Below are 13,359 nucleotides of genomic sequence, written 5' to 3' on the forward strand. Positions count from 1 at the left end.
TGACCATTCTCCAACTGGAGTTTCCACGACAGCTGGGAGCCGTGCGATACCTCCTCGCGTATTGCTTTCTTAAAGAATACGTAGGGACTGTCCTTATTTCAACATCCGCAAACAAACTTTTGGCGGCATGGGAGACAAGAAGAGTCCAACCAGGTAATGTCTGACTCATTCATTGCGCTAATGACATTGATGCTTGGAAGTGGACACCATGACACATAATTGAAACAATCCTCTCTCTGTGTGTGTGTGTGTCTCTCTCTCCGGGTGTGTGTGTGTGTGTCTGTGTGTGTGTGTGTGTCTATGTGTGTGTGTGTGTGTGTGGGTGGTAGCCGCGGTGTAGCAACCATGGCGGACTGTCTGTTTTATTGCAGTGTCAAATCATAGCGCGAGCTCGTAAAACAGAACAATTTCGGAACACTGAATGGATCATCTTCCCAGATGTTTGACAACGCGAGCATATAGCCTACACATGATGCACACGCAGCACCCTGAACTGGGGATGTGAAACTGATGTGCTTTATGTCCTTTTTGTTTTGTTCGAAGGCCGAAGCGTCAACCAAAGCCTTCGGCGGAAGAGGGAAATTGGGACTGTAGCGTTTGCACATACAAGAACACCGCGGAGGCTTTCAAGTGCATGATGTGCGATGTAAGGAAAGGAACGTCAACACGGTACGTGGATACGATTCATTTTGCTCGATGATAAATGCTATTATGTTCGTGCAAATGGATAGTCTACACGCGTATTTGTAAGTATTGTTGTATCAGGTTGTGTCCATTAATTTTAGTTTATGAAATGATGCATGTAAACATGAGAAATCTAGATGTATTTTATGCTGCACAGTGTGTGCAGTGTGCGATTGTCTAGTAACCTCATTTGTATTGTGTTCCATGGAACAGCATGGATGCTGACTATGAAATGGAGTGCATCTAAGAACACAGGGAGTATCCTTAAAAAAACATGGTAATCACTATAATCTATTGTAGTTAGAAAAACAACCTCTATTTGTACGCATGGTCAAGCACAATGCAAAAACATGTTTTAAATTAATTTGGCCTAGTTGATACTAACTCTATGTAGGCCAATTCTGAGGACAATCGGCAATAATAAGTGTAAGTCTTTATCTACAATAGAGAGGTGAAGTGACATGACCAGCTATTATGCAATCATTATAGAGTAGTTACCAGGTCTCTCTTGAAAGAGATGCTATCTCAATGAGACTTCCTGGATAAATAAAGAAGAAATAAATACAAATCATGTCACAGTAGGCTACGGAGTCCTTCCCCTGAAACTAGGCTACCATTGCCTTGAAACTAATCATGAAAAATGCTCTGTAATCACGTGTCATCGTTGTTTGAAGAAGGATGTGGAGCCAGGTCCGATGTGTTAATTGAGAAAAGGTTACAGGTAGTTCGAGTTTCACTCTGATTCATAGCTTCCTTTGAAAACTTGAACTGCAACTTTCCTTCCAGACTAGAAAGGCATAGCATGGTGGTGTCCCAAATGACACCCTATTCCCTATGTAGTGCACTACTTTATCTCACTTATCTCCCTCACTAGCTTTAAGCACCAGCTGTGAGCAGCTCACAGATCACTGCACCTGTACATAGCCCATCTATAAATAGCCCAAACAACAACCTCTTCCCCTACTGTATTTATTTATTTATTTTTCTCCTTTGCACCCCAGTGTTTCTACTTTGCACACTCATCTACTGTCAAATCTACCATTCCAGTGTTTTACTCGCTATATTGTATTTACTTCGCCACCATGGCCTTTTTTTGCCTTTACCTCCCTTATCTCAACTCATTTGCTCACATTGTATATAGACTTATTTTTCTACTGTTTATTGACTGTATGTTTGTTGTACTCCATGTGTAACTCTGTGTTGTTGTTTGTGTCGAACTGCTTTGCTTTATCTTGGCCAGGTCACAGTTGTAAATGAGAACTTGTTCTCAACTTGCCTACCTGGTTAAATAAAGGTGAAATAAAAAATGTAAAAAAGTATGCTCACAGCTATGGGGATTGGAATAACAAGGATGGAATATCTCAGGTTTTGTGTCTTTCATGTTATAATGATGAAACTCATGAGAGTGTAATGTGTGGGCATCCCAAATGGCACCCTATTCCATGTAGCGCACTACATTTTCAAAGATTTTTGTAGTTCGTTCCAGTCATTGGCAGCAGAGAACTGGAAGGAGAGGCGGCCAAAGGAGGAATTGGCTTTGGGGGTGACCAGAGAGATATACCTGCTGGAATGCGTGCTACTGCTGGGTGCAGCTATGGTGATCAGCGAGCAGAGAAAAGGCGGGACTTTACCTAGCAGGGTCTTGTAGATGACCTGGAGCCAGTGGGTTTAGCAACGAGTATGAAGCGAGGGCCAGCCAACGAGAGCATACAGGTCACAGTGGTGGGTAGTATATGGAGCTTTGGTGAAATAACGGATGGCACTGTGATAGACTGCATCCAATTTGTTGAGTAGGGTGTTGGAGGCTATTTTGTAAATGACATCGCCAAAGTCTTAGATAAGAGACGTAGATGGTCATGAACAGAAGCTAGTTGATATGCTCACATCCTGTCTGGGGTTAAAATGACCTTAACACCTCATCTGAGTGGAGGGAGAGAGAGTACATTAGTCTTCTAGAGCAGCACATACACACACTGCGCACACACACACTACGCACACACACACTGCAGACACACACAAACTGCAGACAACACACACACACACTGCAGACACTCACACACTGGGGTGGCAGGTAGCTTAGTGGTTAGAGCGTTGGACAAGTAACCGAAAGGTTGCGAGATCGAATCCCCGAGCTGACATGGTAAAAGTCTGTTCTTCTGCCCCTGAACAAGGCAGTTAACCCACTGTTCCTAGACCGTCATTGAAAATAAGAATTTATTTTTAACTGACTTGCCGAGTAAAATAAAGGTAATAAAAAAAAGAAAATAAACAAAAAGACACGCTTTGATAAGGCTGGTGGTGTTGATGAACTCAGGGGAAAAGGGAAGGGGGAGTGGAGGGCAGGAGGCAGGTTGGTATTTAATCATCACAGCTCTCGTCATCCATCTTATGTCATGGTGGTAGAGGATCTAGTGGTCCAGGGGACGTCATCCATCTTATGTCATGGTGGTAGAGGATCTAGTGGTCCAGGGGACATCATCCATCTTATGTCATGGTGGTAGAGGATCTAGTGGTCCAGGGGACATCATCCATCTTATGTCATGGTGGTAGAGGATCTAGTGGTCCAGGGGACGTCATCCATCTTATGTCATGGTGGTAGAGGATCTAGTGGTCCAGGGGACGTCATCCATCTTATGTCATGGTGGTAGAGGATCTAGTGGTCCAGGGGACGTCATCCATCTTATGTCATGGTGGTAGAGGATCTAGTGGTCCAGGGGACATCATCCATCTTATGTCATGGTGGTAGAGGATCTAGTGGTCCAGGGGACGTCATCCATCTTATGTCATGGTGGGTAAGGATCTAGTGGTCCAGGGGACATCATCCATCTTATGTCATGGTGGTAGAGGATCTAGTGGTCCAGGGGACGTCATCCATCTTATGTCATGGTGGTAGAGGATCTAGTGGTCCAGGGGACATCATCCATCTTATGTCATGGTGGTAGATGATCTAGTGGTCCAGGGGACATCATCCATCTTATGTCATGGTGGTAGAGGATCTAGTGGTCCAGGGGACGTCATCCATCTTATGTCATGGTGGTAGAGGATCTAGTGGTCCAGGGGACGTCATCCATCTTATGTCATGGTGGTAGAGGATCTAGTGGTCCAGGGGACGTCATCCATCTTATGTCATGGTGGTAGAGGATCTAGTGGTCCAGGGGACATCATCCATCTTATGTCATGGTGGTAGAGGATCTAGTGGTCCAGGGGACGTCATCCATCTTATGTCATGGTGGGTAAGGATCTAGTGGTCCAGGGGACATCATCCATCTTATGTCATGGTGGTAGAGGATCTAGTGGTCCAGGGGACATCATCCATCTTATGTCATGGTGGTAGAGGATCTAGTGGTCCAGGGGACGTCATCCATCTTATGTCATGGTGGTAGAGGATCTAGTGGTCCAGGGGACATCATCCATCTTATGTCATGGTGGTAGAGGATCTAGTGGTCCAGGGGACATCATCCATCTTATGTCATGGTGGTAGAGGATCTAGTGGTCCAGGGGACATCATCCATCTTATGTCATGGTGGTAGAGGATCTAGTGGTCCAGGGGACGTCATCCATCTTATGTCATGGTGGGTAAGGATCTAGTGGTCCAGGGGACATCATCCATCTTATGTCATGGTGGTAGAGGATCTAGTGGTCCAGGGGACGTCATCCATCTTATGTCATGGTGGTAGAGGATCTAGTGGTCCAGGGGACATCATCCATCTTATGTCATGGTGGTAGAGGATCTAGTGGTCCAGGGGACATCATGCATCTTATGTCATGGTGGTAGAGGATCTAGTGGTCCAGGGGACATCATCCATCTTATGTCATGGTGGTAGAGGATCTAGTGGTCCAGGGGACATCATCCATCTTATGTCATGGTGGTAGAGGATCTAGTGGTCCAGGGGACATCATCCATCTTATGTCATGGTGGTAGAGGATCTAGTGGTCCAGGGGACATCATCCATCTTATGTCATGGTGGTAGAGGATCTAGTGGTCCAGGGGACATCATCCATCTTATGTCATGGTGGTAGAGGATCTAGTGGTCCAGGGGACGTCATCCATCTTATGTCATGGTGGGTAAGGATCTAGTGGTCCAGGGGACATCATCCATCTTATGTCATGGTGGTAGAGGATCTAGTGGTCCAGGGGACATCATCCATATTATGTCATGGTGGTAGAGGATCTAGTGGTCTAGGGGACGTCATCCATCTTATGTCATGGTGGTAGAGGATCTAGTGGTCCAGGGGACATCATCCATCTTATGTCATGGTGGTAGAGGATCTAGTGGTCCAGGGGACATCATGCATCTTATGTCATGGTGGTAGAGGATCTAGTGGTCCAGGGGACGTCATCCATCTTATGTCATGGTGGTAAAGGATCTTCAGGTCCAGGGGACATCATCCATCTTATGTCATGGTGGGTAAGGATCTAGTGGTCCAGGGGACATCATCCATCTTATGTCATGGTGGTAGAGGATCTAGTGGTCCAGGGGACGTCATCCATCTTATGTCATGGTGGTAGAGGATCTAGTGGTCCAGGGGACATCATCCATCTTATGTCATGGTGGTAGAGGATCTAGTGGTCCAGGGGACGTCATCCATCTTATGTCATGGTGGTAGAGGATCTAGTGGTCCAGGGGACATCATCCATCTTATGTCATGGTGGTAGAGGATCTAGTGGTCCAGGGGACATCATGCATCTTATGTCATGGTGGTAGAGGATCTAGTGGTCCAGGGGACATCATCCATCTTATGTCATGGTGGTAAAGGATCTTCAGGTCCAGGGGACGTCATCCATCTTGTGTCATGGTGGTAGAGGATCTAGTGGTCCAGGGGACGTCATCCATCTTATGTCATGGTGGTAAAGGATCTTCAGGTCCAGGGGACATCATCCATCTTATGTCATGGTGGGTAAGGATCTAGTGGTCCAGGGGACATCATCCATCTTATGTCATGGTGGTAGAGGATCTAGTGGTCCAGGGGACGTCATCCATCTTATGTCATGGTGGTAGAGGATCTAGTGGTCCAGGGGACATCATCCATCTTATGTCATGGTGGTAGAGGATCTAGTGGTCCAGGGGACATCATGCATCTTATGTCATGGTGGTAGAGGATCTAGTGGTCCAGGGGACATCATCCATCTTATGTCATGGTGGTAGAGGATCTAGTGGTCCAGGGGACATCATCCATCTTATGTCATGGTGGTAGAGGATCTAGTGGTCCAGGGGACATCATCCATCTTATGTCATGGTGGTAGAGGATCTAGTGGTCCAGGGGACATCATCCATCTTATGTCATGGTGGTAGAGGATCTAGTGGTCCAGGGGACATCATCCATCTTATGTCATGGTGGTAGAGGATCTAGTGGTCCAGGGGACGTCATCCATCTTATGTCATGGTGGGTAAGGATCTAGTGGTCCAGGGGACATCATCCATCTTATGTCATGGTGGTAGAGGATCTAGTGGTCCAGGGGACATCATCCATCTTATGTCATGGTGGTAGAGGATCTAGTGGTCCAGGGGACGTCATCCATCTTATGTCATGGTGGTAGAGGATCTAGTGGTCCAGGGGACATCATCCATCTTATGTCATGGTGGTAGAGGATCTAGTGGTCCAGGGGACATCATGCATCTTATGTCATGGTGGTAGAGGATCTAGTGGTCCAGGGGACATCATCCATCTTATGTCATGGTGGTAAAGGATCTTCAGGTCCAGGGGACGTCATCCATCTTGTGTCATGGTGGTAGAGGATCTAGTGGTCCAGGGGACGTCATCCATCTTATGTCATGGTGGTAAAGGATCTTCAGGTCCAGGGGACATCATCCATCTTATGTCATGGTGGGTAAGGATCTAGTGGTCCAGGGGACATCATCCATCTTATGTCATGGTGGTAGAGGATCTAGTGGTCCAGGGGACGTCATCCATCTTATGTCATGGTGGTAGAGGATCTAGTGGTCCAGGGGACATCATCCATCTTATGTCATGGTGGTAGAGGATCTAGTGGTCCAGGGGACATCATGCATCTTATGTCATGGTGGTAGAGGATCTAGTGGTCCAGGGGACATCATCCATCTTATGTCATGGTGGTAGAGGATCTAGTGGTCCAGGGGACATCATCCATCTTATGTCATGGTGGTAGAGGATCTAGTGGTCCAGGGGACATCATCCATCTTATGTCATGGTGGTAGAGGATCTAGTGGTCCAGGGGACATCATCCATCTTATGTCATGGTGGTAGAGGATCTAGTGGTCCAGGGGACATCATCCATCTTATGTCATGGTGGTAGAGGATCTAGTGGTCCAGGGGACGTCATCCATCTTATGTCATGGTGGGTAAGGATCTAGTGGTCCAGGGGACATCATCCATCTTATGTCATGGTGGTAGAGGATCTAGTGGTCCAGGGGACATCATCCATATTATGTCATGGTGGTAGAGGATCTAGTGGTCTAGGGGACGTCATCCATCTTATGTCATGGTGGTAGAGGATCTAGTGGTCCAGGGGACATCATCCATCTTATGTCATGGTGGTAGAGGATCTAGTGGTCCAGGGGACATCATGCATCTTATGTCATGGTGGTAGAGGATCTAGTGGTCCAGGGGACGTCATCCATCTTATGTCATGGTGGTAAAGGATCTTCAGGTCCAGGGGACATCATCCATCTTATGTCATGGTGGGTAAGGATCTAGTGGTCCAGGGGACATCATCCATCTTATGTCATGGTGGTAGAGGATCTAGTGGTCCAGGGGACGTCATCCATCTTATGTCATGGTGGTAGAGGATCTAGTGGTCCAGGGGACATCATCCATCTTATGTCATGGTGGTAGAGGATCTAGTGGTCCAGGGGACATCATGCATCTTATGTCATGGTGGTAGAGGATCTAGTGGTCCAGGGGACGTCATCCATCTTATGTCATGGTGTTAAAGGATCTTCAGGTCCAGGGGACATCATCCATCTTATGTCATGGTGGTAGAGGATCTAGTGGTCCAGGGGACATCATCCATCTTATGTCATGGTGGTAAAGGATCTTCAGGTCCAGGGGACGTCATCCATCTTGTGTCATGGTGGTAGAGGATCTAGTGGTCCAGGGGACGTCATCCATCTTATGTCATGGTGGTAAAGGATCTTCAGGTCCAGGGGACATCATCCATCTTATGTCATGGTGGGTAAGGATCTAGTGGTCCAGGGGACATCATCCATCTTATGTCATGGTGGTAGAGGATCTAGTGGTCCAGGGGACATCATCCATCTTATGTCATGGTGGTAAAGGATCTTCAGGTCCAGGGGACGTCATCCATCTTGTGTAGGGATGCACGGATATTACATGTTTGGCCGATACCAATATCCAATATTTTCCTTGCCCCCAAAAATGATACTGATAACCAATATTGAAAATGTATGCAGATTTAAGCATTTTTAAGCATTCTAGTACAGTTAAATAGTTAACACACACACACATGGACACAGTGGTCTAAGGCACTGCATCTCAGTGCAAGAGGTGTCACTACAGTCCCTGGTTCGATTTCAGGCAGTATCACATCCGGCTGTGATTGGGAGTCCCATAGGACCCAGCGTCGTCCGGGTTTGGCCATCATTATAAATAAAAACATTCTTAACTGACTTGCCTAGTTAAATAAAGGTCACACACACACTGACCAAAAAGTTATTTTGTTGGCATTTATGTATGTCCCCATTACTAGTAAAACATAATCAAAACTATTTCTTTCACTTACTTGCTGTGCTGTTTTGTTGTTCATTTGTTCAGTCTCAACCAGGATTTCATCGTACATGTCAAGCAGTGAAGTTTCAGCTCTGTCTGTCCGTGACCTCTCTTCCTCGGTGCGCACTGTCACTGTGTCCGTTTCCATCTTGTCCAGCTCTGTCTGTCCGTGACCTCTCTTCCTCGGTGGGCACTGTCACTGTGTCCGTTTCCATCTTGTCCAGCTCTGTCTGTCCGTGACCTCTCTTCCTCGGTGGGCACTGTCACTGTGTCCGTTTCCATCTTGTCCAGCTCTGTCTGTCCGTGACCTCTCTTCCTCGGTGGGCACTGTCACTGTCCGTTTCCATCTTGTCCAGCTCTGTCTGTCCGTGACCTCTCTTCCTCGGTGGGCACTGTCACTGTGTCCGTTTCCATCTTGTCCAGCTCTGTCTGTCCGTGGCCTCTGTTCCTCGGTGCGCACTGTCACTGTGTCCGTTTCCATCTTATCCAGCTCTGTCTGTCCGTGACCTCTCTTCCTCGGTGGGCACTGTCACTGTCCGTTTCCATCTTGTCCAGCTCTGTCTGTCCGTGACCTCTCTTCCTCGGTGCGCACTGTCACTGTGTCCGTTTCCATCTTGTCCAGCTCTGTCTGTCCGTGGCCTCTCTTCCTCGGTGCGCACTGTCACTGTCCGTTTCCATCTTGTCTAGCTCTGTCTGTCCGTGACCTCTCTTCCTCGGTGCGCACTGTCACTGTGTCCGTTTCCATCATGTCCAGCTCTGTCTGTCCGTGACCTCTCTTCCTCGGTGGGCACTGTCACTGTGTCCGTTTCCATCTTGTCCAGCTCTGTCTGTCCGTGGCCTCTGTTCCTCGGTGCGCACTGTCACTGTGTCCGTTTCCATCTTGTCCAGCTCTGTCTGTCCGTGACCTCTCTTCCTCGGTGCGCACTGTCACTGTCCGTTTCCATCTTGTCCAGCTCTGTCTGTCCGTGGCCTCTCTTCCTCGGTGCGCACTGTCACTGTGTCCGTTTCCATCATGTCCAGCTCTGTCTGTCCGTGACCTCTCTTCCTCGGTGGGCACTGTCACTGTCCGTTTCCATCTTGTCCAGCTCTGTCTGTCCGTGACCTCTCTTCCTCGGTGCGCACTGTCACTGTGTCCGTTTCCATCTTGTCCAGCTCTGTCTGTCCGTGACCTCTCTTCCTCGGTGGGCACTGTCACTGTGTCCGTTTCCATCATGTCCAGCTCTGTCTGTAACATTTTCCGTAAACCCTGTTTTTCTGTTCTGCATCAAAGTAGTGGTCCTTGTACCTAGCATCAGCATGGTGGCGACACAGGAAAGAGGCTCAGAGAGAAGGCCTGTTAAAGAAGTAGTGGTCCTTGTACCTAGCATCAGCATGGTGGCGACACAGGAAAGAGGCTCAGAGAGAAGGCCTGTTAAAGAAGTAGTGGTCCTTGTACCTAGCATCAGCATGGTGGCGACACAGGAAAGAGGCTCAGAGAGAAGGCCTGTTAAAGAAGTAGTGGTCCTTGTACCTAGCATCAGCATGGTGGCGACACAGGAAAGAGGCTCAGAGAGAAGGCCTGTTAAAGAAGTAGTGGTCCTTGTACCTAGCATCAGCATGGTGGCGACACAGGAAAGAGGCTCAGAGAGAAGGCCTGTTAAAGAAGTAGTGGTCCTTGTACCTAGCATCAGCATGGTGGCGACACAGGAAAGAGGCTCAGAGAGAAGGCCTTTTAAAGAAGTAGTGGTCCTTGTACCTAGCATCAGCATGGTGGCGACACAGGAAAGAGGCTCAGAGAGAAGGCCTGTTAAAGAAGTAGTGGTCCTTGTACCTAGCATCAGCATGGTGGCGACACAGGAAAGAGAAGGCCACAGAATTGCTTGTTGACAGCTTTGAGTACTTTTGTAAGTTTAACCCCACGGTCTGTGTCGGCAGTTTGGTTGAGCAGGCGTGTCAATGCCATGACAGAGGGTATCACGTCTGCTGCAGACGCAGTTGATGAGCTTATTTCTCCAGTCAGTTGTTCGAATGGAGCTAGAAGTGTGTTCATGTTTCCATGTTTCAAACATGTTCTCAAATGCCATTGAAATGGCAGCAGCGGTATGAAAACCAGCACATTCTTGAGCAATATTGCTTTCCTCAGTACGAAATCCTCGTCGATCCACTGTGCTGTCACACTCAGCATGCTCATGGGGCTGACATCGCTGATCCAAATGTCAGTCGTGAAGCTAATAGCAGTGACGCCCGTAGCAAGTAGCTCATAGATGTACGTTTCAACAATACTGTGTAACTCTGGTAGGGCACCATCTGAAAAATAGAGCCTACTTGATAGTGTGTACCAGGGCTCAAGATGCTCGACCAGTCGGCGAAAGCCAACATCATCCACGACAGAGAACAGTTGATTATCAAGGACAATGAATTCCATTATCTTGACATTCATGGATTTCGCCTTTGAGTTGTCTCGCTGAATTTGTTTTTTTTTACTCTTTCAAATGACTGCTGGACTTGAACTTGTTTAGTTGTTGGAAGTGTGGACTTAAGTATTGTTCTGCGTTTGTTCTGTGTAGCGCTGTATTTATCGTGCCGTCATTAAGCCATCTACCTACATTATATAGGTATGCACGTCATCTACCTACATTATATAGGTATGGCACGTCATCTACCTACGTTATATAGGTATGCACGTCATCTACCTACGTTATATAGGTATGCACGTCATCTACCTACATTATATAGGTATGGCACGTCATCTACCTACGTTATATAGGTATGCACGTCATCTACCTACGTTATATAGGTATGCACGTCATCTACCTACATTATATAGGTATGGCACGTCATCTACCTACATTATATAGGTATGGCACGTCATCTACCTACGTTATTTAGGTATGCATGTCATCTACCTACGTTATATAGGTATGCACGTCATCTACCTACGTTATATAGGTATGCACGTCATCTACCTACGTTATATAGGTATGCACGTCATCTACCTACGTTATATAGGTATGCACGTCATCTACCTACGTTATATAGGTATGCACGTCATCTACCTACGTTATATAGGTATGCACGTCATCTACCTACGTTATATAGGAATGGCACGTCATCTACCTACGTTATATAGGTATGCACGTCATCTACCTACGTTATATAGGTATGCACGTCATCTACCTACGTTATATAGGTATGCACGTCATCTACCTACGTTATATAGGTATGCACGTCATCTACCTACGTTATATAGGTATGCACGTCATCTACCTACGTTATATAGGTATGCACGTCATCTACCTACGTTATATAGGAATGGCACGTCATCTACCTACGTTATATAGGTATGCACGTCATCTACCTACGTTATATAGGTATGCACGTCATCTACCTACGTTATATAGGAATGGCACGTCATCTACCTACGTTATATAGGTATGCACGTCATCTACCTACGTTATATAGGTATGCACGTCATCTACCTACGTTATATAGGTATGCACGTCATCTACCTACGTTATATAGGTATGCACGTCATCTACCTACGTTATATAGGTATGCACGTCATCTACCTACGTTATATAGGTATGGCACGTCATGGTCTTAGTATTTTGTGTTTTCTTTAATTATTTGTTCAGGCCAGGGTGTGACATGGGGTTATTGTATTGTCTTATTGGGGTTTTTGTAGGCATTGGGATTGTGGTTGATTAGGGGTGTGTCTAGTGTAGGCTTGGCTGCCTGAGGCGGTTCTCGATCAGGGTCAGGTGCTTCTCGTTGCCTCTGATTGGGAACCGTATTTAGGTAGCCTGAGTTCGCTTTGTATTTCGTGGGTGATTGTTCCTGTCTCTGTGTAGTGTTCACCAGATAGGCTGTATTAGGTTGGTGGGTGATTGTTCCTGTCTCTGTGTAGTATCACCAGATAGGCTGTATTAGGTTGGTGGGTGATTGTTCCTGTCTCTGTGTAGTATCACCAGATAGGCTGTATTAGGTTGGTGGGTGATTGTTCTTGTCTCTGTGTAGTATCACCAGATAGGCTGTATTAGGTTGGTGGGTGATTGTTCTTGTCTCTGTGTAGTATCACCAGATAGGCTGTATTAGGTTGGTGGGTGATTGTTCTTGTCTCTGTGTAGTATCACCAGATAGGCTGTATTAGGTTGGTGGGTGATTGTTCCTGTCTCTGTGTAGTATCACCAGATAGGCTGTATTAGGTTGGTGGGTGATTGTTCCTGTCTCTGTGTAGTATCACCAGATAGGCTGTATTAGGTTGGTGGGTGATTGTTCCTGTCTCTGTGTAGTGTTCACCAGATAGGCTGTAATTAGGTTGGTGGGTGATTGTTCCTGTCTCTGTGTAGTATCACCAGATAGGCTGTATTAGGTTGGTGGGTGATTGTTCCTGTCTCTGTGTAGTATCACCAGATAGGCTGTATTAGGTTGGTGGGTGATTGTTCCTGTCTCTGTGTAGTATCACCAGATAGGCTGTATTAGGTTGGTGGGTGATTGTTCCTGTCTCTGTGTAGTATCACCAGATAGGCTGTATTAGGTTGGTGGGTGATTGTTCCTGTCTCTGTGTAGTGTCACCAGATAGGCTGTATTAGGTTGGTGGGTGATTGTTCCTGTCTCTGTGTAGTATCACCAGATAGGCTGTATTAGGTTGGTGGGTGATTGTTCCTGTCTCTGTGTAGTGTCACCAGATAGGCTGTATTAGGTTGGTGGGTGATTGTTCCTGTCTCTGTGTAGTGTTCACCAGATAGGCTGTATTAGGTTGGTGGGTGATTGTTCCTGTCTCTGTGTAGTATCACCAGATAGGCTGTATTAGGTTGGTGGGTGATTGTTCCTGTCTCTGTGTAGTGTTCACCAGATAGGCTGTATTAGGTTGGTGGGTGATTGTTCCTGTCTCTGTGTAGTGTTCACCAGATAGGCTGTATTAGGTTGGTGGGTGATTGTTCCTGTCTCTGTGTAGTATCACCAGATAGGCTGTATTAGGTTGGTGGG

The 13,359-nt window shown here is 46.8% G+C and overlaps 1 protein-coding gene across 1 annotated transcript in view; it reads left to right on the plus strand.

Annotated features, from left to right (window-relative positions):
* The first annotated feature begins 5 nt into the window (after positions 1-5).
* LOC109882704 (YY1-associated factor 2) overlaps positions 6-13,359 on the plus strand; it is a 32,880-nt gene continuing 19,526 nt past the window's right edge. Inside the window, exons 1-2 of the mRNA XM_031821609.1 lie at positions 6-153; positions 544-669. Of these exons, the coding sequence (XP_031677469.1) occupies positions 128-153; positions 544-669 (152 nt within the window). The 5' untranslated portion in view covers positions 6-127. The remainder of the gene's footprint in view (positions 154-543; positions 670-13,359) is intronic.

The sequence above is a fragment of the Oncorhynchus kisutch genome, unplaced genomic scaffold (assembly GCF_002021735.2).
Source record: "Oncorhynchus kisutch isolate 150728-3 unplaced genomic scaffold, Okis_V2 scaffold3997, whole genome shotgun sequence".
Classification (NCBI taxonomy): Eukaryota; Metazoa; Chordata; class Actinopteri; order Salmoniformes; family Salmonidae; genus Oncorhynchus; species Oncorhynchus kisutch.